Source organism: Thalassophryne amazonica, chromosome 3 (genome assembly GCF_902500255.1).
Source record: "Thalassophryne amazonica chromosome 3, fThaAma1.1, whole genome shotgun sequence".
NCBI classification, from domain to species: domain Eukaryota; kingdom Metazoa; phylum Chordata; class Actinopteri; order Batrachoidiformes; family Batrachoididae; genus Thalassophryne; species Thalassophryne amazonica.
Window position 1 is genome coordinate 74,489,619 of NC_047105.1, and position 26,389 is coordinate 74,516,007.

Consider the following 26,389-nt stretch of genomic DNA (forward strand, 5'->3'; position numbering starts at 1 on the left):
GAAAGAGTTTCCATTCAACATACAGTTTATTCACAATGCATAAAGTGTTAAATGAATAAGAAATTAAAATACACATAGAAAAGATTTTTCCCCTTGACTCTTAATTGGAGCAAGTGATTATAGAAAATGGATGGAAAATTATTTTAATAATCTAATTATTGCATATTGAGGTTATGCTTGTTGTCTTCTCACGATGTGTCAGTTTTGCTAACAGAATTAGTATATGAGCTGTAACAGAAACAAATATATTCTGTTAGGGTTTACAAAAGTTTTGACCATTAAAATTTATTTTAAAAATGTTAGCTGACTAACTTAGGGGACCTACATCCAGTAGAAGTAGGGGGCGCACAGTTCTTAGCTGATTAGCTGAACTGTGCGCCCCCCGCCCAATCACCACCACTGTTAAAGAGTTGAGAAACACTTAACGTCTGTATACACATATTTCTAAAAAGATAAGTAGCAGAATGTTGGTGAGAATATAAACTGATTCGGTGTGAACTTTGTTGGCTGTAGTCAGCATCCAGTAGCATTACAGAGCCCACATTTTTAGTCAACAGCTGTTTTGTAAGTGTTTTTTTTATATATATATATTTTACTTCTGTTTTGTTTGTCCTTGTGTGTTTTTCTGTATTTTTTTTTTTTTTTTTTTTTTACATAACTGTTTTTGCCTTATCTGGACTGTACGTTGGACTATCAGGTTTTCCGAGTCAGTGCATCATGAAGGAAAATGTCACAGATGCGGTTTATTTGTTCATAAAAATGACAGTTCATGTCTTAGCCATCACTTTGAACACAAAAAGGATTTTGGAACTATGAAATGACCATTTTTTATACACTATATATTTTTTTTTTAAATTCATTTACCAATTTGTCATACATGATATCACAGGAAATCAAAACGCTCTAGACCCTTGACATTTAAAATATAGGAATGTAATCATCCAAGGTGTGTTCTATATACAAGATGTGATATTTAAATTATTTTTAGTCCTTGCACTTATTTTTTGACCTCACCAATTCCATGCAGAGCAGGTAGCTCATTTGGATATGGAGCTAGGCAACCACTACATAGACCTGGCTTCGATTCTCAGTTACGCTACCTGTGTCTTTGGGTAATACACTTCATCGGCATTGTCTCAGTCCACCCAGCTGTAAATGGGTATCAGCTTTGGCTGGGGAGGTAACCTGTGATGGACTGGCTTCCCATCTAGGGAGAGTCGCAGACTCATCCGCTTCACAGATGACCACCGGCACCAAAGAACTTCAGGGCCGAACGTAGGACTGACTTCTCTCAATTTAAAGACGACTGTGTGAATTTGATAGCTTGTTTCATAGCTTCAAAATATTTGCTGCTAAAATAGGATTTCAAACAGTTTGTGAGATGTGGCTCACTCTGGATTTTCAAAATGTCTTATTTTCATCTAGGTGTTACAATGAATCCCTCATATGTTTGCTTTTAAAGACATTTTGTGATACTGATATACAGTTTACTATGTTATATGGTTTGTATTTTAAAAATTCAAATATTTTTTGTACAAATGTGCTGATGAGGTATCTTGTGGTTGTTCTACACTGTGTGAACCAGGTTTGTGTGAATCAGACATTTTGAAAATGCAATGGGCTCCTCTCACTTGCTGCTTGTGAACTTTTTTATTTATACAACTCATTTTGTACAGTTTTGTTAGAAGGAAAGTGGGGTGTTTTACTTTGTTTTGCAAAGCCACTTGGCTTCTGTTGTCTTCCTGTGCCAGAGTTGCTAAATTGTCTGAGCGTCTAATTTTTATTTTTTTTTTACCAGTTGAGAAATGATTTTAATTTTTTCTGTTTTCTCTTTAAATTTGAATGTCAGATTTCCTTTTTTTTAATAAAAGTCTTGATTTCAATAATACAATGCATTGTACTTTTAATTAACTGATTACTGGCAGATGCTGCAGTAATTATTATTTAACCAACACACTGGTTGAATAAACTGACATTTTGGACAGTTGGAAGTCATCACACTACCGTATAACCAAGGTGTACTCTTGTATAACAGTAAATTTTAAAACATGTCCACTGTCAAGTATTGTATTGTGTAGCAAATAGAATTGTATGAACATGACAATTTTTTTTTCTTTCAAGTAGGAATTTTGGGAGGTGGTGGAGATTAGAAAGATTATTTTGTATATATACTCTCCCAAAAGCAACCACATCTCTGCCATGGGTTCAAAAATAAATATCTGTCAAACATATTCAGTAAATATACATTTTTATTTTGGCATTTGTCTCACATACATAAGCATTCAGTGATCAAGAATTCAACCATCTGCAGCATCCTAGCTCTCAGCACAAAGTGAATATCAGCGGTGGCTTTTTGTAGCATATGTTGCTTTTTGCAAAACTTTTGTTTTGGTTAACCAGGCTGCTCTCTGTGACATCCTGAGAATTCATAGGACCTTCAGTACGTTCCTGGACATCATATCCAACCCATACACAGGTAGTATGAGTGTTTTGTGGAGCAGGGGCAGAGTTTATGAATATTCCCTAGTGAAAAGTGGGTTCATAGGGATGTTTTCTTGCTCCCATTCTGTTCATTGATTGTATGAACTGGAAGTTGGGTCAGGTTATGGAAACAAGAGGCTAAGTTTCCTTTGTCAGCATCAAAAGCTTTACTGACCTTGAGCACACAGTTTTGTATAATTGATTGTACAGTCACTTGTGATACCACAAAACCTGTGGATATCCAAATTTATACACTTGCTCTTGAACACAAGAAAGCCCTGTCTCTGTGGGTAGGCCTATAAGAGGTAGAGGATCTTGCTTAACATGGGTAGCCAACGAAAGCCTGAAGCTTGTTTCCAGAAGATCCCACGGCACGTGTCTCTCACTCCTTCCCAGCACTGCTGTTGAATGTGCCAGTTGGAAGCGTGGCTGCAATCGAGAATGAAACCTGGATTGCTGGTTATCTCAGCCTAACGTGCAAACCAATACGCCACCACCTCCCAAAAAAGAAATAAATACAACCAAAATAAATGCAACTAAAGGTTCCTCAATTAACTAACTAGGACAATTAGTCCTGCAGAAGCGTTAATTACTGTAAATCATTTTTGGGAACTGCTCATGCTGTTTTAAAAGGCATTTATCTTGGTGTGTGGAGACTGCTGACCCACTGAGAATGTATTATTTTTCAACTTTGCAAATATCTTACTTAAATGATCTAACTTTTAAGATGGAAATAAAGTACACATCTTAATTCTAATGTACATATTTTTGGGGGGAAAATTGAGTTTAAAAGTTGAAGGTGAACGTAAACTTATGTCCACAACAATATGTACAGCATTGCTTTACTTATTACACAAGATTAATGATGCTCAAATATGAATTGAAATTAAGTAATTTTCTAAATGTGATGACATTACATCTCAAAGGCCACATTAGGAACACAATATAAAGGGCAACAGAATTAATAAGGAAAGCTCTTGGAGAAACTCCGCTGTACCTACATTAATAGTAAATGCCCGCCAGGTGGAGATATTACTCCATTTGAAGAACCTTGAACATCAGTTGCTGTGATACACCACCGATGACAACCAACCTGTTGCTTATATTAGTAGATACCACATTCTCCTTTATAAATGTCGTCATTGAACAACAATCCTGTATTTAGTACGAAATTCTTTAATACATATAGTAAAATACTAATTATCTACCAATGTGTGCATATACAGATTTAGTCAGACCAATAAGTAATTGTCCAGTGACAGTTTTTCTAGTTTTGGGCCACTACACTCTCAAAATAAAGTTTAAATGAAACAATCAAGATGTGCTTGTAGTGTAGACTTTTAGCTTTAATTCAAGGGGATTTAAAAAAAAACTTGCATTAACCATTTACAAATTACAACCACATTCATAAAAACAATAAAGGATTATTAACCGACCACGAGGTCTGTACGGGGAAATATCAGACTGATGGGTTGAGGTTGTGTTAGCAAGGTTCGTGTGAAAAACACGGAGGTCTGCTATCCCCGTACAGACCGAGCAAGCAAGGTTAATATGTTTATTATATGGCTATTATATATAAGCACACAAACTTACAGTATCACTCAAATATGAAAACTGCTGATGGCTCGGACTCAGACCTGTTTGCTTCACCTTCATGAAGAACTTGCTAACAGATGGTCCAGTCGTTAGCTGGTAAGCTTTCAATCTGTGTTTTTCAGATGCTGTTTGGATATTTATGGAGTATGTTTATGTCCGACTTGGTTTTTTTTAATTGTTTTTTGCTTCCTGGTTTGTAATGAATTTTCCGATTGTCATGGTAACTGGGCCAGATATGGAAAAAATATCCAACTGGTAATCAGCCAATCAGAGTGTGCGTAGCGACGCAGCCATATAACAATTGGGTGTACTAAATATAAGAATTGTTTCTTTTACAAATTAGCATGTTTACAGCCAGGTTTCTTAAGGCAGGTAATTGATAAATGAACACTTATTTTTGTTTTTTGCTTCCTGGTTTGTAATGAATTGTTCCGATTGTCATGGTAACTGGGCCGGATATGGGAAAATATCCAACTGATAATCAGCCAATCAAAGTGCGCGTAGCTTCGCAGCCATACCATGTTTACAGCCAGGTTTCTTAAGACAGGTAATTGATAAATGAACACTTATGATTTGTATTAAAATAATTCTTGTATGTAGTTTTTACAATTGCTTATGCACTCCGAAAATGGAGGCATAATGTATACAAATGGCTGTAATTCCTAAATTATTAATGCCATATTTTTTTTATCAAAGGCATTGAATTATAGATAAGTCTTTTTCATTTGAACTCAACTGTGGTGGTGCACAGAAGCAAAATTACAAAAACTGTCACTGTCCAATTTGTTATGGATCTGACGATAAATGTAAAATGATATATCTATTCGGTTGCAAAGCCGTGACGTAACGCATCATGTGATAAATCTTACGCGATGAGATTTATCATGCACAAACTTCACACGTGGGTTTCTCTACAGTGATGGCTGAGCCGGTCAGTTGACAAACTTATTTTCTTGCGCACCAGAACAGGTTAAAAAGGGCTTGAATTCATTTGATTCTGGTCGGGTGACGTCTGTAAATGTCACAAATGGTACAATGCAACAATAAGGATGCCGGCTGCCATTAAACGCCAAAGAGAGGGTGCGTTAGGTTTATGTCACAGAAGCGTGTTTTGAGGTCGGAGCGCATTTCTGCCTTCACAAAATGCCTCAAGAAACCACACAAAAAAAAATGCATAAAAGTACTTACTTTACTCATAATTGTTGTCAGTCTGGCTAGACAGTCGGACTGCGACCACTAATTAAGCAGCTAATTAAATTTTCCACAGCGGAGCATTACGTGAGGTTGTGTTTGTTTAGTAACACGGGACCGCGTTCTTGCATTCATAAAATGCCTCAAAAAGTGCATAAAAGTACTTACTTTTGTCATATTTGTTGTCAGTCTGGGTAAATAGTCAGAATACTCTAATTTCCTCAGCAAAGCATTTGCGGGACAAAAACAAACGTTATCGTCATGGTAGGTGGTCATAGCTGTCATCTCCTACCACCAGTTAGCTCTGGCACAATGTGAACTGAAAAACGAATAATTTATAGATTCTTAACGATACCCGTTCCACTTGCCATCACTGATCTAAATTAAATACTTTTGCGAAGGTGACATTAACATTATCTGTTGGGTCCACTTGGCAGTAACATGTCTAATATAGTCATGTTTATTTACCTTATCAGCTGTAGCCATCTACTTTTTTCTTTGCCATTAGTCGGAAGCCTATAGAAAGACAAATCCAGCGAAGTTTCAGGTTGATTGGTGCACATGGGCACACAACGTTGCATTCTTCTACTGTTTACACTGCGCCGCCAGAACCAACGAGTGCAGAGAAAAACACGTGTTTTCTTTCTTTGGGTCTGGAAGGAGATTTATCACGTGACGCGTTACATCAGACTTTGCAACCGAATATCTATATATGTTTGTCCAAACACTTCTGTGAACTAAACAAACTCATGTCTGTTGAGTCTTAAAATGCATATTTTCTTAATTTACTTTTTTGAGGTCCACAGCTGATCATTAGATGCATACTGAGCCTAATGAGCGTTTAATCGCTCATTGTAAGATGCAGAGTGTCCGAATGCCCACAACAATAAAACAACAAATAAACACTGAACAGTTATTGGAAGATATCAACAGGTCAGCATTTCAAAACCACCACATCAGATTTTGAAACCAATATCATGGTCCAAAGTACCAAGTTCCAACATGTCATCTTGAGTTTGGTGAGATGGCAAGTTTAAAGTGGCTCTGCTGTAACAGAGGAGAGGAGGTGTTTTAGTCATTGCTTCCTCCTGTGATCTGTAGCAGGAAGCTGAACAGGTAGATGATGTCCAGGTAGAGGCTGAGGGTGGCGAAAATATACTCCTCAGGACTTATCGTGAGGCGCTTGTTCCCTAACATCACCTGAGTGTCAAATGCCAGGAACTGGAGCAGAGAGATGGACATGTGGAAAGTGTGTTAGTGCAAAACGCCACTCAGAGAGGTTACAGTGACGACGCGTGAGCTCTCACCAAAGTAAAGAGGATGGCTCCTGTCACAGCATAAATGGCGTGTAACCAGGGAACCTGTGGTTAAAGAGAGACAATTACACAACAGTGTTTGTTCGGAGACTTAAATGAGACAGGTCAGTAAACCAACAGGCTACTGTCAACACGTTAGTCCCCAATGCAGCAGCTGTGGTTATTTCTGACTTCCATATTTTCTAGGATATACGAGGGCTGTCAATAAAGTAACGGTCCTTTTTATTTTTTTCAAAAACTATATGGATTTCATTCATATGTTTTTACGTCAGACATGCTTGAACCCTCGTGCGCATGCGTGAGTTTTCCACGCCTGTCGGTGACGTCATTCGCCTGTGAGCACTCCTTGTGGGAGGAGTCGTCCAGCCCCTCGTCGGAATTCCTTTGTCTGAGAAGTTGCTGAGAGACTGGCGCGTTGTTTGATCAAAATTTTTTCTAAACCTGTGAGACACATCGAAGTGGACATGGTTCGAAAAATTAAGCTGGTTTTCAGTGAAAATTTTAACGGCCGATGAGAGATTTTGAGGTGATTCTGTCGCTTTAAGGACTTCCCACGGTGTGAGACGTCGCGCAGCGCTCTCAGGTGGCGTCATCAGCCTGTTCAAGCTGAAAACCTCCACATTTAAGGCTCTATTGATCCAGGACGTCGTGAGAGAACAGAGAAGTTTCAGAAGAAGTCGGTTTCAGCATTTTATCCGGATATTCCACTGTTAAAGGAGATTTATTTAATGAAAGACGTGCGGACGGGTCCGCGCGTCTGGACGCAGCCGCCGCGACGCTCCGCCACAGGAAAAGACCTCTGTTGAAAGCCTTAAAGACTAGTTGGAACATGTCCTGCCTGTTAAACAATTTCTCATATACTCACTCCACTGAAAGCCATCAAAAGCCGCCTGGATTTTACAAATGGTTATCAACACGGAGGTGTTTTTCCTGTGCCGCCGCACTGCGCCGGCTGTGTCCCGACGCGTGGATCCGTCCGCACGTCTTTCATTAAAAAAATCTCCTTTAACAGTGGAATATCCGGATAAAATGCTGAAACCGACTTCTTCTGAAACTTCTCTGTTCTCTCACGACGTCCTGGATCAATAGAGCCTGAAATGTGGAGGTTTTCAGCTTGAACAGGCTGATGACGCCACCTGAGAGCGCTGCGCGACATCTCGCACCGTGAAAAGTCCTTAAAGCGACAGAATCACCTCAAAATCTCTCATCAGCCGTTAAAATTTTCACTGAAAACCAGCTTAATTTTTCGAACCGTGTCCACTTCGATGTGTCTCACAGGTTTAGAAAAAATTTTGATCAAACAACGCGCCAGTCTCTCAGCAACTTCTCAGACAAAGGAATTCCGACGAGGGGCTGGACGACTCCTCCCACAAGGAGTGCTCACAGGCGAATGACGTCACCGACAGGCGTGGAAAAACTCACGCATGCGCACGAGGGTTCAAGCATGTCTGACGTAAAAACATATGAATGAAATCCATATAGTTTTTGAAAAAAATAAAAAGGACCCTTACTTTATTGACAGCCCTCGTAAGTCATGTTTGGTTTATTTATTAGTTTGGGGGGTCATGTGACTCCAGTACGACTCACACACCGAAGAATCAAACATTCATTATTAATAATAAAAATAACTATTTAATATTGTGCTTTCCCAGAAATTAAAGCACCGAATGAAATAAACTCCAATAATAAAAGAATAAACACCAGTAACAAAATCACATAACAACAATGCACGATAATCCAGAAAAAGAAAAAATTACACTTACACAACAAAAATATAAACGCAACACTTTTGGTTTTGCTCCCATTTTGTATGAGATGAACTCAAAGATTTAAAACTTTTTCCACATACACAATATCACCATTTCCCTCAAATATTGTTCACAAACCAGTCTAAATCTGTGATAGTGAGCACTTCTCCTTTGCTGAGATAATCCATCCCACCTCACAGGTGTGCCATATCAAGATGCTGATTAGTGCACAGGTGTGCCTTAGACTGTCCACAATAAAAGGCCACTCTGAAAGGTGCAGTTTTATTGGGGGGGATACCAGTCAGTATCTGGTGTGACCACCATTTGCCTCATGCAGTGCAACACATCTCCTTCACATAGAGTTGATCAGGTTGTCAGTTGTGGCCTGTGGAATGTTGGTCCACTTCTCTTCAATGGCTGTGCAAAGTTGCTGGATACTGGCAGGAACTGGTACACGCTGTCGTATACGCCGGTCCAGAGCATCCCAAACATGCTCAATGGGTGACATGTCCGGTGAGTATGCCGGCCATGCAAGAACTGGGACATTTTCAGCTTCCAAGAATTGTGTACAGATCCTTGCAACATGGGGCCGTGCATTATCCTGCTGCAACATGAGGTGATGTTCTTGGATGTATGGCACAACAATGGGCCTCAGGATCTCGTTACGGTATCTCTGTGCATTCAAAATGCCATCAATAAAATGCAGCTGTGTTCTTCGTCCATAACAGACGCCTGCCCATACCATAACCCCACCGCCACCATGGGCCACTCGATCCACAACACTGACATCAGAAAACCGCTCACCCACAGGACGCCACACACGCTGTCTGCCATCTGCCCTGGACAGTGTGAACCGGGATTCATCCGTGAAGAGAACACCTCTCCAACGTGCCAAACACCAGCGAATGTGAGCATTTGCCCACTCAAGTCGGTTACGACGACGAACTGGAGTCAGGTCGAGACCCCGATGAGGACGACAAGCATGCAGATGAGCTTCCCTGAGACAGTTTCTGACAGTTTGTGCAGAAATTCTTTGGTTATGCAAACCGATTGTTTCAGCAGCTGTCCGAGTGGCTGGTCTCAGACGATCTTGGAGGCGAACATGCTGGATGTGGAGGTCCTGGGCTGGTGTGGTTACACGTGGTCTGCGGTTGTGAGGCTGGTTGGATGTACTGCCAAATTCTCTGAAACGCCTTTGGAGATGGCTTATGGTAGAGAAATGAACATTCAATACACGAGCAACAGCTCTGGTTGACATTCCTGCTGTCAGCATGCCAATTGCACGCTCCCTCAAATCTTGTGACATCTGTGGCATTGTGCTGTGTGATAAAACTGCACCTTTCAGAGTGGCCTTTTATTGTGGGCAGTCTAAGGCACACTTGTGCACTAATCATGGTGTCTAATCAGTATCTTGATATGGCACACCTGTGAGGTGGGATGAATTATCTCAGCAAAGGAGAAGTGCTCACTATCACAGATTTAGACTGGTTTGTGAACAATATTTGAGGGAAATGGTGATATTGTGTATGTGGAAAAAGTTTTAGATCTTTGAGTTCATCTCATACAAAATGGGAGCAAAACCAAAAGTGTTGCGTTTATATTTTTGTTGAGTGTATATCGCATCAGCTGCCATCAAATGGCATCTATGTATAAGAAGTTGTTACAGTTTTGCTGTGATGAGTTTTTCATTAGTACCTATGTGGCCAAATGGTTAATGCGCTTGGTTTCAGTGCAGAAGGTTCCGGTTTCAAATCCCACCCTTGCCACATTTCTCCATGTAATGTGGAGTTGCATTCGGTGTAAAACCTGTGCCGATTCAACATGCAGATCCACCTTGGATTTGCTGTGGCGACCCCGAGTGCAAACAAGGGAGCAGCCGAAGGGACTTACTTACCTGTTTTTTTTCTTGGTTATAACACCAATAACTGCCTACTTGATCCATGCATTAAATTATGAACTTAATTTTTTTTTATTCTTTTAAACTGAATGTAAATTAAAGTAAAGTAAAAAAGAAAAGTGTTTTTTTTCCATTGTTTCAAATTTGCAAATAGATTATATGACTTGATGATATCAATACTTTGATGTGCTTTAATCTGAACTGTCTGGGGATTGTAAAAGAGCCATTAAGTGTCTGTTGTGCTGTCTGGTATCCATAACGGTCTCATAATGAGGACATAACCTGTTTATTTCAGTATTAAAAATAACATGTATATGCTTGTATTCTGAATATGTTTCTGCTGAGAATAAAATTCAAATTGAAACACTAAGATAACAAAATAAATAAATAAATAACTGACAATAAATGGTAGTCATAGTTGGCCTGTAGAGTCCATTGATCATAGGGATGTCCAAATATTCTCTGAAATCATGGGATTTGTCAAAACAGTAACTTGCTATGCAAGAGGCTATCTTAAATTATGATATTGTATACCTGTTTTATTCAGAATCTGTATGGTTGGTTGTTTTTACTATGTAATGCCAGAAAATGCAAGCATGGTCATTATATACATAACTGTAAAATGTTATTTGATGAGGATACTTCATGACATTTTGAACCAGTATTCCTCGATTATATTTTACGTTGCACATAAGTTGATCATCATAGGATAATAGTGAAAAATCACCCTCTTTGCAAAATTCCTGACTCAATTCAACTCAAACTTTATTTCTAAAGCACATTTAAAAAGACAGTGGTCAAAAAAGTGCTGTACAATAAAAATGGGCACCATGTTATTATGCCCAATAATAAGTAAATAAATAAGTAACCATTTGATTGTGGCTGACCCAATTTATTATTCTTCAAAATGTATTTTTTTGACAGATGCGATTTATACTCCGGTGCAATATTGTACTCTGGAAAATACGCTACTTCTATATAAACTGCAAAGTGATTGAACCATGCTAGAACAGGTGCTGATCTTACATATCCAAAGGGGACAACAATGGAGATCGTGATGGCACAGAGGAGCATGACGATGCACAGAGAAAACAGCACGCCCTGACAGGAAGTGACGTCAATCTACAACAGGTGAGAAAAAAACAAAACAAAACATAAAACGAGCACTATTTCCTCATGTGTTTAAGTTTAAATGTGAAGATGAAGGTTGTTTCTCTCACCTTGCTGTGGAAGCTGAAGATGGTGACGCTAAGACAAACCAGAGCTGTGATCCCCACACACAGCAACACTGATGACGTGTTGTAAAAGCTTTAGGAGGAGTAAGAAAACACCTTTAATCTCTTAATTTGTCTCTCTATTCACTGTGATAGCCAACTTCTCAGCAAGATAATATGCTTAAAAATAGGTTAGAGGATAAAAAATACAAATGATCATTACAGAGAGCAAGCCATTGATGTCCAGATATGGACATAGAGCTCAGGTCTAGGAGCACGTGCTTATGTGCATGTTGCCCCATCCACCACACTATACCACCTCCTTGGATTTTGGATAACAGACTGTTGCAGCCAGGTGTTATGTGGGCATTCCCTTGACCTTCTTTAGCCACTGGGGTCCTCAACACTATGCTAGATCCTGCTCAAAGAAATGCACCACATGGCTAAAATGTCGTAACTGATGTTCCCTCTGAGTCTCCCTAAATAACCATTCATTTGACACAGTCATTCCAGTGGCACTTAAGGATCTTCCAAATAGACTTATTCAAAACACATCCAGTCATCACCATAGGTCACAACATCCAAGTCTCACAAACACACAGTAAGACAGGAAACACCAGAACCCTAGACTTGGACCTTCATTCTCCTGCAAAAGTATCGACACCACCAACATCTCTGTCCAGCAACCTCATTACTCCATAAGCTCTTCCCAAAGACCAAAGGCCTTCACTTATGTCACTAAGACATTCACTTATCTCAGCAGACACGTGAATGTCACTGTCGAGATAAGTCAATGTCTCTCAAGTTTGAAACTAAGGACATACAGATACACTTCTGATGCCCAAGTCCAGGAAGCAATTGAAAGCCAGGATTTTACTATAGACTGAGGGTAACTACAAGCAGACACTTTGACTCCTAGATCCTTGAGAACTGATACTTGGTCTGTAAGTAGCAGTGGTAGCATTGAAATCAGAGTCACCTATAGGACAGCCCTCAATCAGTGAAGCAGCAAAAGAAAAAATTCTGTCTTACTGAAATATCACTCTATGCAGTCAGAGTGTAGACTGACGCAACAGACAGGACACCCAAATAATACCTGATCCTGAGAAGTCAGAGGTTCATAATCTGCTCATTGACAAGGGTGATCTCTGACAGTCATAATTGCTCTGCCATAGCAACTGCCACTCCCTCAATTGTCTGACCACTGGAGCAATGGGATTAGCAGTAATATTGAGATCTGGTTGCTTCCAGAACTGTGAACCTCAGAGCACATTGTCACTGCAATGTGAAGCTTTCCAAGCTCCTTCAACAGCAGTGGAAGGTGGTCATCCTAGAGAGTGGAAAGATGTTTCAGGTATTCAGCGCATGTATCACCTCAGGTGTGGACCTCGGCACCTCTGTAGAGTGGATAACCCATGAGCACTGCGCCAGTCATCACTCTTGGTGGATGAGGCTCGGTGTTCTTCTCCCATCGTCTTCATAACAGATATCATTTTTAAATTTATTTCAATTTATTTTCATTTATATAGCACCAAATCACAACAAAGGTGCATCAAGGTGCTTCGCACAAGTAAGATCTAACCTTACCAACCCCCAGAGCAAGCACACAGGTGACAAAAAAAAAGTAAAGTCCCTTCGGCTGCTCCCTTGTTTGCACTCGGGGTCGCCACAGCAAATCCAAAGTGGATCTGCATGTTGAATTGGCACAAGCACACAGGTGACAGCAGTAAGGAAAAACTCCCTCTGATGATTTGAAGAAGAAACCTCAAGCAGACCAGACTCAAAGGGGTGACCCTCTCTCTGGGCCATGCTACAGACACAAGTTACAAAACAATTCACAAAACGAATATACAGGAAATTTTGCCGGTGCACAGGATATGAAAGTTACAGAAACAGACACCACACCCATCTCTGGATGTAGCCACACCTCAGAGAGAGAGAGATAAAAAAAAGAATCAGTCATCACAAAGACATCAAATACATTATAATTTGTAAGCATTAAGCAACAAGAAAAACAGAAGAAATATTAAGGTGATCGCCACCCACTAGCCCTACGCTTCACTAAAAGACCCAGAATTTAGATAAAGTTGAGGCCACGGCCCACTCCGTTTACTAATAAAATTAATTTAAGAGAGTAAAAAGCATAGTAACATACTATGCCAGTATGCTAATCATACGAAAGGGAAAAGTGCGTCTTAAGTCTGGACTTGAAAGTCTCTACAGAATCTGACTTTTATTGACGCAGGGAGATCATTCCACAGAACAGGGGCACGATAAGAGAAAGCTCTGTGACCCACAGACTTTTTATTCACATTGGGGACACATAGTCCTGCACCCTGAGAACGCAGAGCCCAGGCCGGTACGTAGGGTTTAATTAGGTCAGCTAGGTAGGAAGGTGCCAGTCTGTGAACAGTTTTATTATCATCGATATTATGGATGTGGTGGGCACAGCTAACCTAAAAATTGGATTTTGATAACTGCTTATGTGCTAACTAAGGTAGCTGTGATGACACTAAACTGCTAAAACATTTAGCTAAAACCACTGCTAGCCACTTTTATTATATGGATTTAGATTTAACTTTATGATTTAATTCTAAAACCCTGAAAAAACAGTCCTATAGAGCTGTTGATGTGTAACCATGGAGGTTCCCAAAAAGGATAAGCAAGCAAGACATAGTTTATTCACCATACAGAAAATATGAAACAAATAAGAAAAATACAAATGGAAAATAATTGTAATAATCTAATTAATACATTTAGTTGGACTTAACCACCTGCTCCTCTAGCTCCTCGAGGTGAGACTTGTTGCTTTTGCATGATGTGTCATGTTAAATTTTAGGGTTTACAAATGTTTTTAACTGTTAAAACTCACTCATCTTCACAGGAGCAACAGCTCCAGCAGGGAACCCCAAACTTCCCTATTACTGGGCCACATTAACCACCTCTGACTGGGGTATACTGAGGCGTTTGCAGGCCAGTGTGGAGATATAATGTCTCCATCTCGTCCTAGGTCTTCCCGGGGTCTCCTCCTAGATGGACGTGCCTGGAACACCTCCCTAGGGAGGCGCCCAGGAGGCATCCTTACCAGAAGCCCGAGCTACGTCAGCTGGCTCCTTTCAACGTGAAGGAGCAGTGGCTCTACTCCAAGCTCCTCACCCTATCTCTAAGACCCCAGCCACTCTCCAAAGGAAGCCCATTTTGGCCATGTGTACCCACAATCTAGTCCTTTCGGTCATGACCCAACCCTCCTGACCGGAGGCGAGAGTAGGAACGAAGACTGACCATTGGATCGAGAGCGTCGTCTTTTGGATCAGCTCCCTTTTCGTCACAACAGTACAGCAGAGTGAATGCAATACCATCCCTGCTGTAGCAATTCTCCAACCAATCTCACGCTCCATTGTCCCCTCACTCATGAACAAGACCCCGAGGTACTTGAACTCCTTCACTTGGGGAAAGACCTCATTCCCTATCCGGAGTAGGCAATCTATCGGTTTCCTTCTGAGAACCATGGCCTCAGATTTAGAGGTGCTGATCCTCATCCCAGCCGCTTCACACTCGGCCGTGAACTGATCCAGTGAGTGCTGGAGGTCACAGGCCGATGAAGCCAACAGGACCACATCATCTGCAAAAAGCAGTGATGAGACCCTAAGCCCACCAAACTGGAAACCCTCCTCCCCCCAACTCCGCCTCGATATCCTGTCCATGAATATCACAAACAGGATTGATGACAAGGTGCAGTCCTGACGGAGGCCAACCCCCACTGGAAACACGTCCGACTTACTGCCAAGCACCCGAACACAGCTCTCGCTTTGTGAGTACAGAGATTGGATGGCCCTGAGAAGGGACCCCCTCACTCCATACTCCCACAGCACCTCCCACAGTATCTCCCGGGGTTACCCAATCATACGCCTTCTCCAAGTCCACAAAACACATGTAAACTGGATGGGTATACTCCCAGGCACCCTCCAGGATCCTTGTGGGAGTGAAGAACTGGTCGGTTGCTCTATGACCACGGTGGAACCCGCACTGTTCCTTTTCAAACTATCGGCTGAACCCTCCTTCCCAGGACCCTGGAGTAGACTTTACCAGGGAGGCTGAGTAGTGTGATGCCCCTGTAATGCTTGAGCCAAAGCCAAAGCATTGGCTTTGGCTCAAGCTCTTGCTTGCCTCTACTGGTGGTTGGCTCTCACTGCGGTATTGTATCACTTCCTGTTCCGGAGCACAGCGGTGTTTTGCTGCATCTGTTAGCTGTTTAATCTGCACAGTTAGATTGATCTAGTTACCTAGATAACGATTTGCTTCACAGTGTAATCTTCACGTGCCTTAACTAAAGCACTCCCTCTGCTGAATCACCTCTAAATTATTTACACATTATTCACTTTGTGTGTTTTTAGGAATCCGCTAGCTTAGTGCAGCTACTAGCTCTTAGCCGGTTTAGCATGGCGGCTTCTCCTGTCTCTCCTGCACTTTTCTGCTCTGGGTGTGAAATGTTTAGTTATTCCTCAGCCTCCTTTAGCAGTAATGGTACTTGTAATAAGTGTAGCTTATTCGTAGCTTTGGAGGCCAGGCTGGGCGAATTGGAGACTCGGCTCCGCACCGTGGAAAATTCTACAGCTAGCCAGGCCCCTGTAGTCGGTGCAGACCAAGGTAGCTTAGCCGCCGTTAGTTTCCCTCTGGCAGATCCCGAGCAGCCGGGAAAGCAGGCCGACTGGGTGACTGTGAGGAGGAAGCGTAGTCCTAAACAGAAGCCCCGTGTACACCGCCAACCCGTTCACATTTCTAACCGTTTTTCCCCACTCGGCGACACACCCGCCGAGGATCAAACTCTGGTTACTGGCGACTCTGTTTTGAGAAATGTGAAGTTAGCGACACCAGCAACCATAATCAATTGTCTTCCGGGGGCCAGAGCAGGCGACACTGAAGGAAATTTGAAACTGCTGGCTAAGGCTAAGCGTAAATTTGGTAAGATTGTAATTCACGCCGGCAGTAATGACACCGGTTACGCCAATCGGAGGTCACTAAAATTAACACTGAATCGGTGTGTAACTTTGCAAAAACAATGTCGGACTCTGTAGTTTTCTCTGGGCTCCTCCCCAATCGGACCGGGAGTGACATGTTTAGCCGCATGTTCTCCTTGAATTGCTGGCTGTCTGAGTGGTGTCCAAAAAATGAGGTGGGCTTCATAGATAATTGGCAAAGCTTCTGGGGAAAACCTGGTCTTGTTAGGAGAGAAGGCATCCATCCCACTTTGGATGGAGCAGCTCTCATTTCTAGAAATCTGGCCAATTTTCTTAAATCCTCCAAACCGTGACTATCCAGGGTTGGGACCAGGAAGCAGAGTTGTAGTCTTACACACCTCTCTGCAGCTTCTCTCCCCCTGCCATCCCCTCATTACCCCATCCCCGTAGAGACGGTGCCTGCTCCCAGACCACCAATAACCAGCAAAAATCTATTTAAGCATAAAAATTCAAAAAGAAAAAATAATATAGCACCTTCAACTGCACCACAGACTAAAACAGTTAAATGTGGTCTATTAAACATTAGGTCTCTCTCTTCTAAGTCCCTGTTAGTAAATGATATAATAATTGATCAACATATTGATTTATTCTGCCTTACAGAAACCTGGTTACAGCAGGATGAATATGTTAGTTTAAATGAGTCAACACCCCAGAGTCACACTAACTGCCAGAACGCTCGTAGCACGGGCCGAGGCGGAGGATTAGCAGCAATCTTCCATTCCAGCTTATTAATTAATCAAAAACCCAGACAGAGCTTTAATTCATTTGAAAGCTTGACTCTTAGTCTTGTCCATCCAAATTGGAAGTCCCAAAAAACAGTTTTATTTGTTATCTATCGTCCTCCTGGTCATTACTGTGAGTTTCTCTGTGAATTTTCAGACCTTTTGTCTGACTTAGTGCTTAGCTCAGATAAGATAATTATAGTGGGCGATTTTAACATCCACACAGATGCTGAGAATGACAGCCTCAACACTGCATTTAATCTATTATTAGACTCAATTGGCTTTGCTCAAAATGTAAATGAGTCCACCCACCACTTTAATCATATCTTAGATCTTGTTCTGACTTATGGTATGGAAATTGAAGACTTAACAGTATTCCCTGAAAACTCCCTTCTGTCTGATCATTTCTTAATAACATTTACATTTACTCTGATGGACTACCCAGCAGTGGGGAATAAGTTTCATTACACTAGACGTCTTTCAGAAAGTGCTGTAACTAGGTTTAAGGATATGATTCCTTCTTTATGTTCTCTAATGCCATATACCAACACAGTGCAGAGTAGCTACCTAAACTCTAAGTGAGATAGAGTATCTCGTCAATAGTTTTACATCCTCATTGAAGACAACTTTGGATGCTGTAGCTCCTCTGAAAAAGAGAGCTTTAAATCAGAAGTGCCTGACTCCGTGGTATAACTCACAAACTCGCAGCTTAAAGCAGATAACCCGTAAGTTGGAGAGGAAATGGCGTCTCACTAATTTAGAAGATCTTCACTTAGCCTGGAAAAAGAGTCTGTTGCTCTATAAAAAAGCCCTCTGTAAAGCTAGGACATCTTACTACTCATCACTAAGTTTCTTTTCAGCACTGTAGCCAGGCTGACAAAGAGTCAGAGCTCTATTGAGCCGAGTATTCCTTTAACTTTAACTAGTAATGACTTCATGACTTTCTTTGCTAATAAAATTTTAACTATTAGAGAAAAAATTACTCATAACCATCCCAAAGACGTATCGTTATCTTTGGCTGCGTTCAGTGATGCCGGTATTTGGTTAGACTCTTTCTCTCAGATTGTTCTGTCAGTTATTTTCATTAGTTACTTCATCCAAACCATCAACATGTCTATTAGACCCCATTCCTACCAGGCTGCTCAAGGAAGCCCTACCATTATTTAATGCTTCGATCTTAAATATGATCAATCTATCTTTATTAGTTGGCTATGTACCACAGGCTTTTAAGGTGGCAGTAATTAAACCATTACTTAAAAAGCCATCACTTGACCCAGCTATCTTAGCTAATTATAGGCCAATCTCCAACCTTCCTTTTCTCTCAAAAATTCTTGAAAGGGTAGTTGTAAAACAGCTAACTGATCATCTGCAGAGGAATGGTCTATTTGAAGAGTTTCAGTCAGGTTTTAGTATTCATCATAGTACAGAAACAGCATTAGTGAAGGTTACAAATGATCTTCTTATGGCCTCAGACAGTGGACTCATCTCTGTGCTTGTTCTGTTAGACCTCAGTGCTGCTTTTGATACTGTTGACCATAAAATTTTATTACAGAGATTAGAGCAAGCCATAGGTATTAAAGGCACTGCGCTGCGGTGGTTTGAATCATATTTATCTAATAGATTACAATTTGTTCATGTAAATGGGGAATCTTCTTCACAGACTAAGGTTAATTATGGAGTTCCACAAGGTTCTGTGCTAGGACCAATTTTATTCACTTTATACATGCTTCCCTTAGGCAGTATTATTAGACGGCATTGCTTAAATTCTCATTGTTACGCAGATGATACCCAGCTTTATCTATCCATGAAGCCAGAGGACACACACCAATTAGCTAAACTGCAGGATTGTCTTACAGACATAAAGACATGGATGACCTCTAATTTCCTGCTTTTAAACTCAGATAAAACTGAAGTTATTGTACTTGGCCCCACAAATCTTAGAAACATGGTGTCTAACCAGATCCTTACTCTGGATGGCACTACCCTGACCTCTAGTAATACTGTGAGAAATCTTGGGAGTCATTTTTGATCAGTATATGTCATTCAAAGCGCATATTAAACAAATATGTAGGACTGCTTTTTTTGCATTTACGCAATATCTCTAAAATTAGAAAGGTCTTGTCTCAGAGTGATGCTGAAAAACTAATTCATGCATTTATTTCCTCTAGGCTGGACTACTGTAATTCATTATTATCAGGTTGTCCTAAAAGTTCCCTGAAAAGCCTTCAGTTAATTCAAAATGCTGCAGCTAGAGTACTAACGGGGACTAGAAGGAAAGAGCATATCTCACCCATATTGGCCTCTCTTCGTTGGCTTCCTGTTAATTCTAGAATAGAATTTAAAATTCTTCTTCTTACTTATAAGGTTTTGAATAATCAGGTCCCATCTTATCTTAGGGACCTCATAGTACCATATCACCCCAATAGAGCGCTTCGCTCTCAGACTGCAGGCTTACTTGTAGTTCCTAGGGTTTGTAAGAGTAGAATGGGAGGCAGAGCCTTCAGCTTTCAGGCTCCTCTCCTGTGGAACCAGCTCCAAATTCGGATCAGGGAGACAGACACCCTCTCTACTTTTAAGATTAGGCTTAAAACTTTCCTTTTTGCTAAAGCTTATAGTTAGGGCTGGATCAGGTGACCCTGAACCATCCCTTAGTTATGCTGCTATAGACTTAGACTGCTGGGGGGTTCCCATGATGCACTGAGTGTTTCTTTCTCTTTTTGCTCTGTATGCACCACTCTGCATTTAATCATTAGTGATTGATCTCTGCTCCCCTCCACAGCATGTCTTTTTCTTGGTTCTCTCCCTCAGCCCCAACCAGTCCCAGCAGAAGACTGCCCCTCCCTGAGCCTGGTTCTACTGGAGGTTTCTTCCTGTTAAAAGGGAGTTTTTCCTTCCCACTGTCGCCAAGTGCTTGCTCACAGGGGTCGTTTTGACCGTTGGGGTTTTTACGTAATTATTGTATGGCCTTGCCTTACAATATAAAGCGCCTTGGGGCAACTGTTTGTTGTGATTTGGCGCTATATAAATAAAATTGATGATGAATTGATGATAATTGGCACACATGCTCTGGTCCACTTTTTTAAATATCGGACTACCACCCCAGTTTGCCACTCCTCTGGCACTGTCCCAGATCTCAACGCAATGTTGAAGATACGTTTCATCCAAGACAGTCCCTCCACACCCAGAGCCTTCAGAATTTCTGGACGGATCTCATCAACCCCTGTGGCCTTGCCACTGTGGAGTCATTTGACTAACTCAGTGACTTCCACCAGGGAAATTGTTGATAATCCTCCATCAGCTTCCAGCTCTGCCTCTACTACAGAGGGCACTCCAGTCTGATGCAGGAGTTCCTCAAAGTGTTCCTTCCAGCGCCGGATTGCATCCTTAGTTGAGGTCAAGAGTGTCCCATCCTTACTGTAGACAGCTTGGATGGTTCCCCGTACCTGTTAAATGTTTTTTTGTTTGTTGGGGGGGGAGCTGTCAGCGTACATAATGCTAACAGAACTAAATTTGGTGGATTAAGCTAATTTAGCCACTAATGGTCTTCTAAGTTAGTTTTAAAGCTAATCCACGAATAAAAAAGTTAGCTTTGCTAATTAGCTGTTAGCTGATTTGTTGAACTGTGCCCACCACTGGTTACATGTAACTGGTAGCTAAAACTGATTTGGCACAATGTGGCCCAATCTGTGTTGTATGTAATGAACACATCACAATATGTATTTACCTTGACACAAATCCCATCATGACAGCCATGCTCAAAGTCTGGGACAGAAAAATCAGGACAATTATGCTCAGAAAAATAAGCCATGAAAGTAAACAGACTGCTGTAAAACATGTACTGATTACTCACAAAGAGAATTAAGAGAATGATGTTACATGGAAACTGCCTCCTGTTTAAAGAAGAATGGTGGAAGGTAAATACACCAAATTTCGTTGAATTATATTTGTGTAAACACAAAGAAACACTACCTCAAATCTCCACAGCAGCACAGCGTAATGTAGGTGGAAAAAAACAAGAGGCTGTCAAAAAGGAAAGTACACGAGTTAATAAACAGTAACAATGAACTGTGGGATTGCACTGTGTGTGTGTGTTCACTCACTATGATGCACTGTACAGGCCGGGATGAGTCTGAATATAAAACCTCACAGGTGCACTGCAGGGACAGTTATTCAATAAATGTAATTATTCATTCATATTACATTGTATTAACATGTAAATGCTGCAGGTAAACAATACCAAAATGTGAAGAGGCCGATGATCGCCGTGGTTACCAACAGCTGGACCATGAGGATGGCATAAACCTGGAGGATGACAGCTCAGTAACTGTGAGCTCAACTTCCTGGTGTCTTTTTCATTAAGTGCACTTAAATACCTTCCTGATGAAGGTCTTCCTGATGGTCATGTCATCCCATGCAAACTGGGCCTCCATCTCCTCATAGCCTGGACAAAGAGACACATTTAAGGCTTCATCGTCTCTCAAACTGTGGGTAAACCCACTTTGGGGAACACAGAGCCACTGCCTCAGGGGGAACTTCCCACTAGTCCTCGGGTCCACTAGTCCTACTCCTAGTGACTGTTAAGGAGAGCATGTTGAAGTTTTGTTTTTTTTTTACATTTATGGTAGGCTATATATTGCACTAAAGTCGGTTAAGTAATGTTACAAAAGTGTGACAATAAAAAAAGCAAACATTAATTATGGTGAATTGCCATTATTTGTTGTTTTTCAATTCAACAGATTTATACACAACAGTACAATTAAAGGTGATTAATGATGTATGTCAACAGAATCGTATGTTTTATTTTTGTAAATTGAACAAAACTGGATCTGGTTTGTTAGGTGTTTGAAAGTATTACATTTATTTGTGAACTTTAAAATCAGTTTGGAATTGTAATATACACCATCAAATAATATAAAGAGGTTAGGATCAGTGGACCCTAGGACGAGTGGGCTCTCCCTGTCTGAGGGACAGCATAAATGTCTCTGCCAAAATAATTATATTCAGTTTGTATACTGGACAAACCGTCTGTGATGTCAACCATAGGTATACTGATGAACTGGGTTGAAGTTCAAATGGTGCGCCTCCAAATGTCATTATCTTAACCTGACCCCAACTAACTTCCAGCCAAGTTGTAGATGGGTAAACAGACAGAGTGGGCAAGACCACCATGATACGGACAGAACAAATGAAGTCCCAGCACGCCCCTCATCTTTAGAGTTACCAAACACGCTAAAGAGGGTCTTGGTTCAAGGCGTTTAACGCATATTTTTGGTGTAATGGTTTCCATAACAGGAGGTTTGGGTGTGGGTATTAAAACTTGGCGTATTGACTCAGTAACTGAGTGGATATATGAATTAAATAATACTGGAATATGATGTGCTCCAAATGTTGAAATATCCAGTTCAACAACTGCTCCAATGCTAGCAAGCAACAGCCAGGTTAGCAAGATTAGTCCAGATATAAAACAATATAAAGTACAAGGTGTCAAGCAAACATATTTGTCATAACCTAAAATACAATGAATTAAACAGAGTTGTTTTACCTGCAGTGGCCTCTTTATAACTGGGCGGCTCATTGTTCTCTTTGCTTTCGGCGCTCACCTGATGGATTAAACCAAAGACATGTAACATCTGACTTTCTTAAATCCTCCATATTGACCAGCAGTGAAAAATGTCTTGCTTCCTGTCTCTCTCACAAACGCACCGATGCGTTCACATATTATTTGACAGTTGTGGTATAGTTGCCTGTGTGCAGATCTGAACAATTACACACATAGAGATCTGTTATTGTAGTTAATAAATTTGGTTAAAATTTGATTTGGAGGGTAGCTTCTCTGCAACTGTCCACTTCAATCCCTTGTCCTGTGTTGCGGAAAAGTCATAGTTTCACATTTGTCTTCACATAAGATCTATATTGCATGGGTTAATAATAGACTTCAAATTAAAAAAAAATAAATAAATCAGTCAATAATAGATCGATAGAAGCCATTGACTACTGAAGCATCATGTCAAACTTAGTGTGACTATAAGGTTCTCACCTTTCCCTTTTTCATGACTTTTTCTTTGAGCTCCTTTGCTTATAAGATGTTGCTGTTTAAAATCCAAAACTATCAAATGTCTTCGTCCCTCTTCCCCAGTGGGGTTTTGTTGTACGATATCTGTTGTTGCTCTGAATGTGTCTGCAGCATGAGGATTACACAGCAGCTTTATAGGACTCCATGTGGTTAATCTGTCTGTAACCCTGATCCCCCCACACCCCTACCTCTGGCCCTGTGGGATCGTCCTGGTGCTGCACGGGTACTTCACCAGCACTGAGACTGTACCATGTTTGCTGCTGAACAGGGGTGTGGTTTATTTGTGTGTCTGTGTGCCTTCTCCAGAAACATCCAGCACCCATAGTCATCCTCATCAATTACATGTGGATTACGTGTGCAGTTACATGAGTATTACACAACTGTTTTACTGTAATTGACTTATAATACAGTGAAAGTAACTACAGTTAGACAGATAGATAGAACCCCAATTCCAATGAAGTTGGGGCATTGTGTGTAACCCAAGTCCCATGTAGCTATAGTTATCTAGAGTGGGTAGTACAATGGGACCGGGCCTGAGTTTGTTGATGAACTGTTTTATGTTTTATTACCCTTTAATTTACCTCCTTTTGCATTTTACCAAATCTTGATTTCTGAGTTTTCCTAATAAAATTAATAAGGACACCATACAACGGTACTTTAAATGCAATAATTCTTGTACAGGTATTTATTTACACAATTGAAGAAGAAAAAAATAAATTTTTGGTAAAATAAAAATATAAACAAAACTAAAAATGTTATAACTGAAAATGTGCAAGTTGAACTGAGGTTTCTTCTGCTTTCAAGTTTTTTCTCTTTAGTAAACAACAAAAAATTTTTTTACACTTTTATATGAAATAAAATTGTCTTCTTTATGTTCTTGAGCTGCACCAAAATAAAGTGACCTGTCTTTTTACTAAAAAAATAAGTATCTTGCGACTTTCTTTAAAAAAAAAAAAAAAAAAAAAAAGTACTCTTGAACTTTGGCTAGAACCCTAAAAATATATGCAAAAAAAAACCCTCAATAACTCAAAATCATCTGTGGGCCCACACACACACTCAATTTTTACTCCTTAATCAAAAGGTTACAGGCCTGAGTTGAAGCTAGGGTGCGATGGGGCCTAAAACTTTAATGGCCGCTTCACTCTGACATGAGCAGAACAAAAAGCACGTGCAGTTCAGCTGATTCAATTAATACTCACAAATCCCAAACGAATTGATAGGGGGGCTAACAGTCACCAGGGCAATGGCAGTAAGACCGGAGCAGCTAGTACAAGGAACCACAGGAGCCGTCTGGACCACAGGAACCACCAGGAAGAAGAAATACGAAACAGCAACAGAAAACAGCAGAGTCCATCCACTGGGAAGACTGGGAAAACCGCTCCGAACCTCTCTCTCTCTCTCCACGTCTCCTTTAAGCATATTAACTCAGTTGAGCCACAATACCAACACTTATTTCGTGATGAAATAATGCGAAATGTTTCAACTAGGAAGCATTACAATACTACAGGAACAGTATGGTATGCCACTATAACTGTTCGTTACAGCACAGAACGGATGGCACACGTTTTTCTTTACCTTTTAGGTTACAAACAAGTTATTATCAGGCCCACGAGTAGTCGACCGTGCAGATAAAACTTGAAGAACGCACACCGATTGACTCTTTTCCCTCAGAACCTCAGTACGTCTGCTCAAAAAAAAAACAAAAAAAAAAACGACACTCTGGCTCACGTCACTTGTTCTGCCCCTTTTTAGGAAAAGACTTGGGATTGGCTGTTAATTCAGTAAAATCCAATAGCAATACTTAAAACAAACTGACTGACATTAAATTGGTAACAGGTTAGATTGCACAGCTGATTACACAGACTTTTCGCTCAAACAAACTCATATTCTCCTAAATTCTGGATTTTAAAGGACCATTACACATTTTTAGAAATATGTAACTTAACTTTTAAACAGTCCATATGTTATTTATGCAAATGTATCTAATGCACCTTTTAACCAGTTTTAATATCATGAACATTTGGTGTGTCCTACAACTATTTACATGTTGTGTTACTGATTTTATGTACTGTAGTCAGTGATTTTAGACAGGGCTACATGTGTAAAATGTAAATAAAACAGAATACAATGATTTGCAAATCCTCTTCAACCTATATTTAATTGAATACACCACAAAGACAAGATATTTAATGTTCAAACTGATAAACTTTATTGTTTTTATGCAAATATTTGCTCATTTTGAAATGGATGCCTGCAACACGTTTCAAGTTCTTTTTAGTTCTTCTTTCAATCACTAGTATTTCGCTGTCTTCTCGATCTGATATTGCCATCACTGCCCTTTTGCAGAGGTGTCAAATCCAGCTTCAGAAAGTAAAAGTCCAGCCACATATTTGTTCCATCTTCCCAATAAACCAGCTGATTGTAATTAGTTCAGCTCTTCAGGCAGGTGGATGAGCTAATTATTGAGATCACCTGTTTTAGGTGCACAGGTAGAAGCAACACATGGGAGGGTTTTTACTTTCTGAAGCTGGATTTGACACCTCTGCCCTTTTGTGCTCCTTGCCAACCCCCACTGTATGTGGATGGATGGTTGGCCATCACCTGTTTGTCTGTGTGGAACTGGAAGTCCCACAGTACCTTAGCTCTGCTGTTCTCAACCACCTTTACTGGTGTTCCTCATTTGGACTTTAGAACTTCCCATCCATATTTGACACAGATGTTCCTGTACATTATCCCACCTACTATCCCATCCTGCTATGGCTGATGCTGAGACCCTGATTCATGCGTTTGTCTTTTCTAGATTGGACTACTGCAATGATCTATTTTCTGGTTTACCGCAGTCCAGCATTAGGGCTCTCCAATTGGTTCAAAATGCTGATGCCAGACCTTTGACAGGAAGCAGAAAGTTCGACCACATTAAACCTATTTTGACATCTCTTCACTGGCTTCCTGTCCCTGTGAGACCAGTTTTAAGGTGCTGCTACTAGTCTATAAAATTGTTCATGGACTGGCACCTCCCTACCTAGCTGACCTAAATAAACCCTACGTACTGGCCCAGGCTTTGCGTTCTCAAGGTGCAGGACTACTTTGTGTCCCTAGGGTGAATACAAGGTCTGCGGGTCATAGAGCTTTC

General features: G+C 40.7%; 1 protein-coding gene across 3 annotated transcripts; it reads right to left on the reverse strand.

Annotated features, from left to right (window-relative positions):
- Nucleotides 1-1,657: 1,657 nt before the first annotated feature.
- On the reverse strand, nucleotides 1,658-24,944 carry faim2b (Fas apoptotic inhibitory molecule 2b). Of its 3 annotated transcripts, XM_034166750.1 has the most exons (13): nucleotides 24,832-24,944; nucleotides 24,456-24,665; nucleotides 22,726-22,783; nucleotides 21,557-21,624; nucleotides 21,421-21,485; nucleotides 21,284-21,337; nucleotides 21,153-21,203; nucleotides 21,034-21,073; nucleotides 20,908-20,945; nucleotides 11,450-11,537; nucleotides 11,256-11,351; nucleotides 6,576-6,629; nucleotides 1,658-6,489 (listed from the first exon to the last, which is right to left on the reverse strand). In XM_034166750.1, exons 4-13 carry the CDS (start codon nucleotides 21,611-21,613, stop codon nucleotides 6,340-6,342), a joined length of 693 nt encoding a protein of 230 aa, XP_034022641.1. In that variant the 5' UTR covers nucleotides 21,614-21,624; nucleotides 22,726-22,783; nucleotides 24,456-24,665; nucleotides 24,832-24,944; the 3' UTR covers nucleotides 1,658-6,339. The 3 variants fall into 3 exon arrangements, with proteins under 3 accessions (XP_034022641.1, XP_034022640.1, XP_034022638.1); XM_034166749.1 differs by lacking the exons at nucleotides 24,456-24,665; nucleotides 24,832-24,944 and adding an exon at nucleotides 23,221-24,137 and having other exon boundaries at nucleotides 11,450-11,462; XM_034166747.1 differs by lacking the exons at nucleotides 24,456-24,665; nucleotides 24,832-24,944 and adding an exon at nucleotides 23,221-24,110.
- Between the last annotated feature and the right edge of the window lie 1,445 nt (nucleotides 24,945-26,389).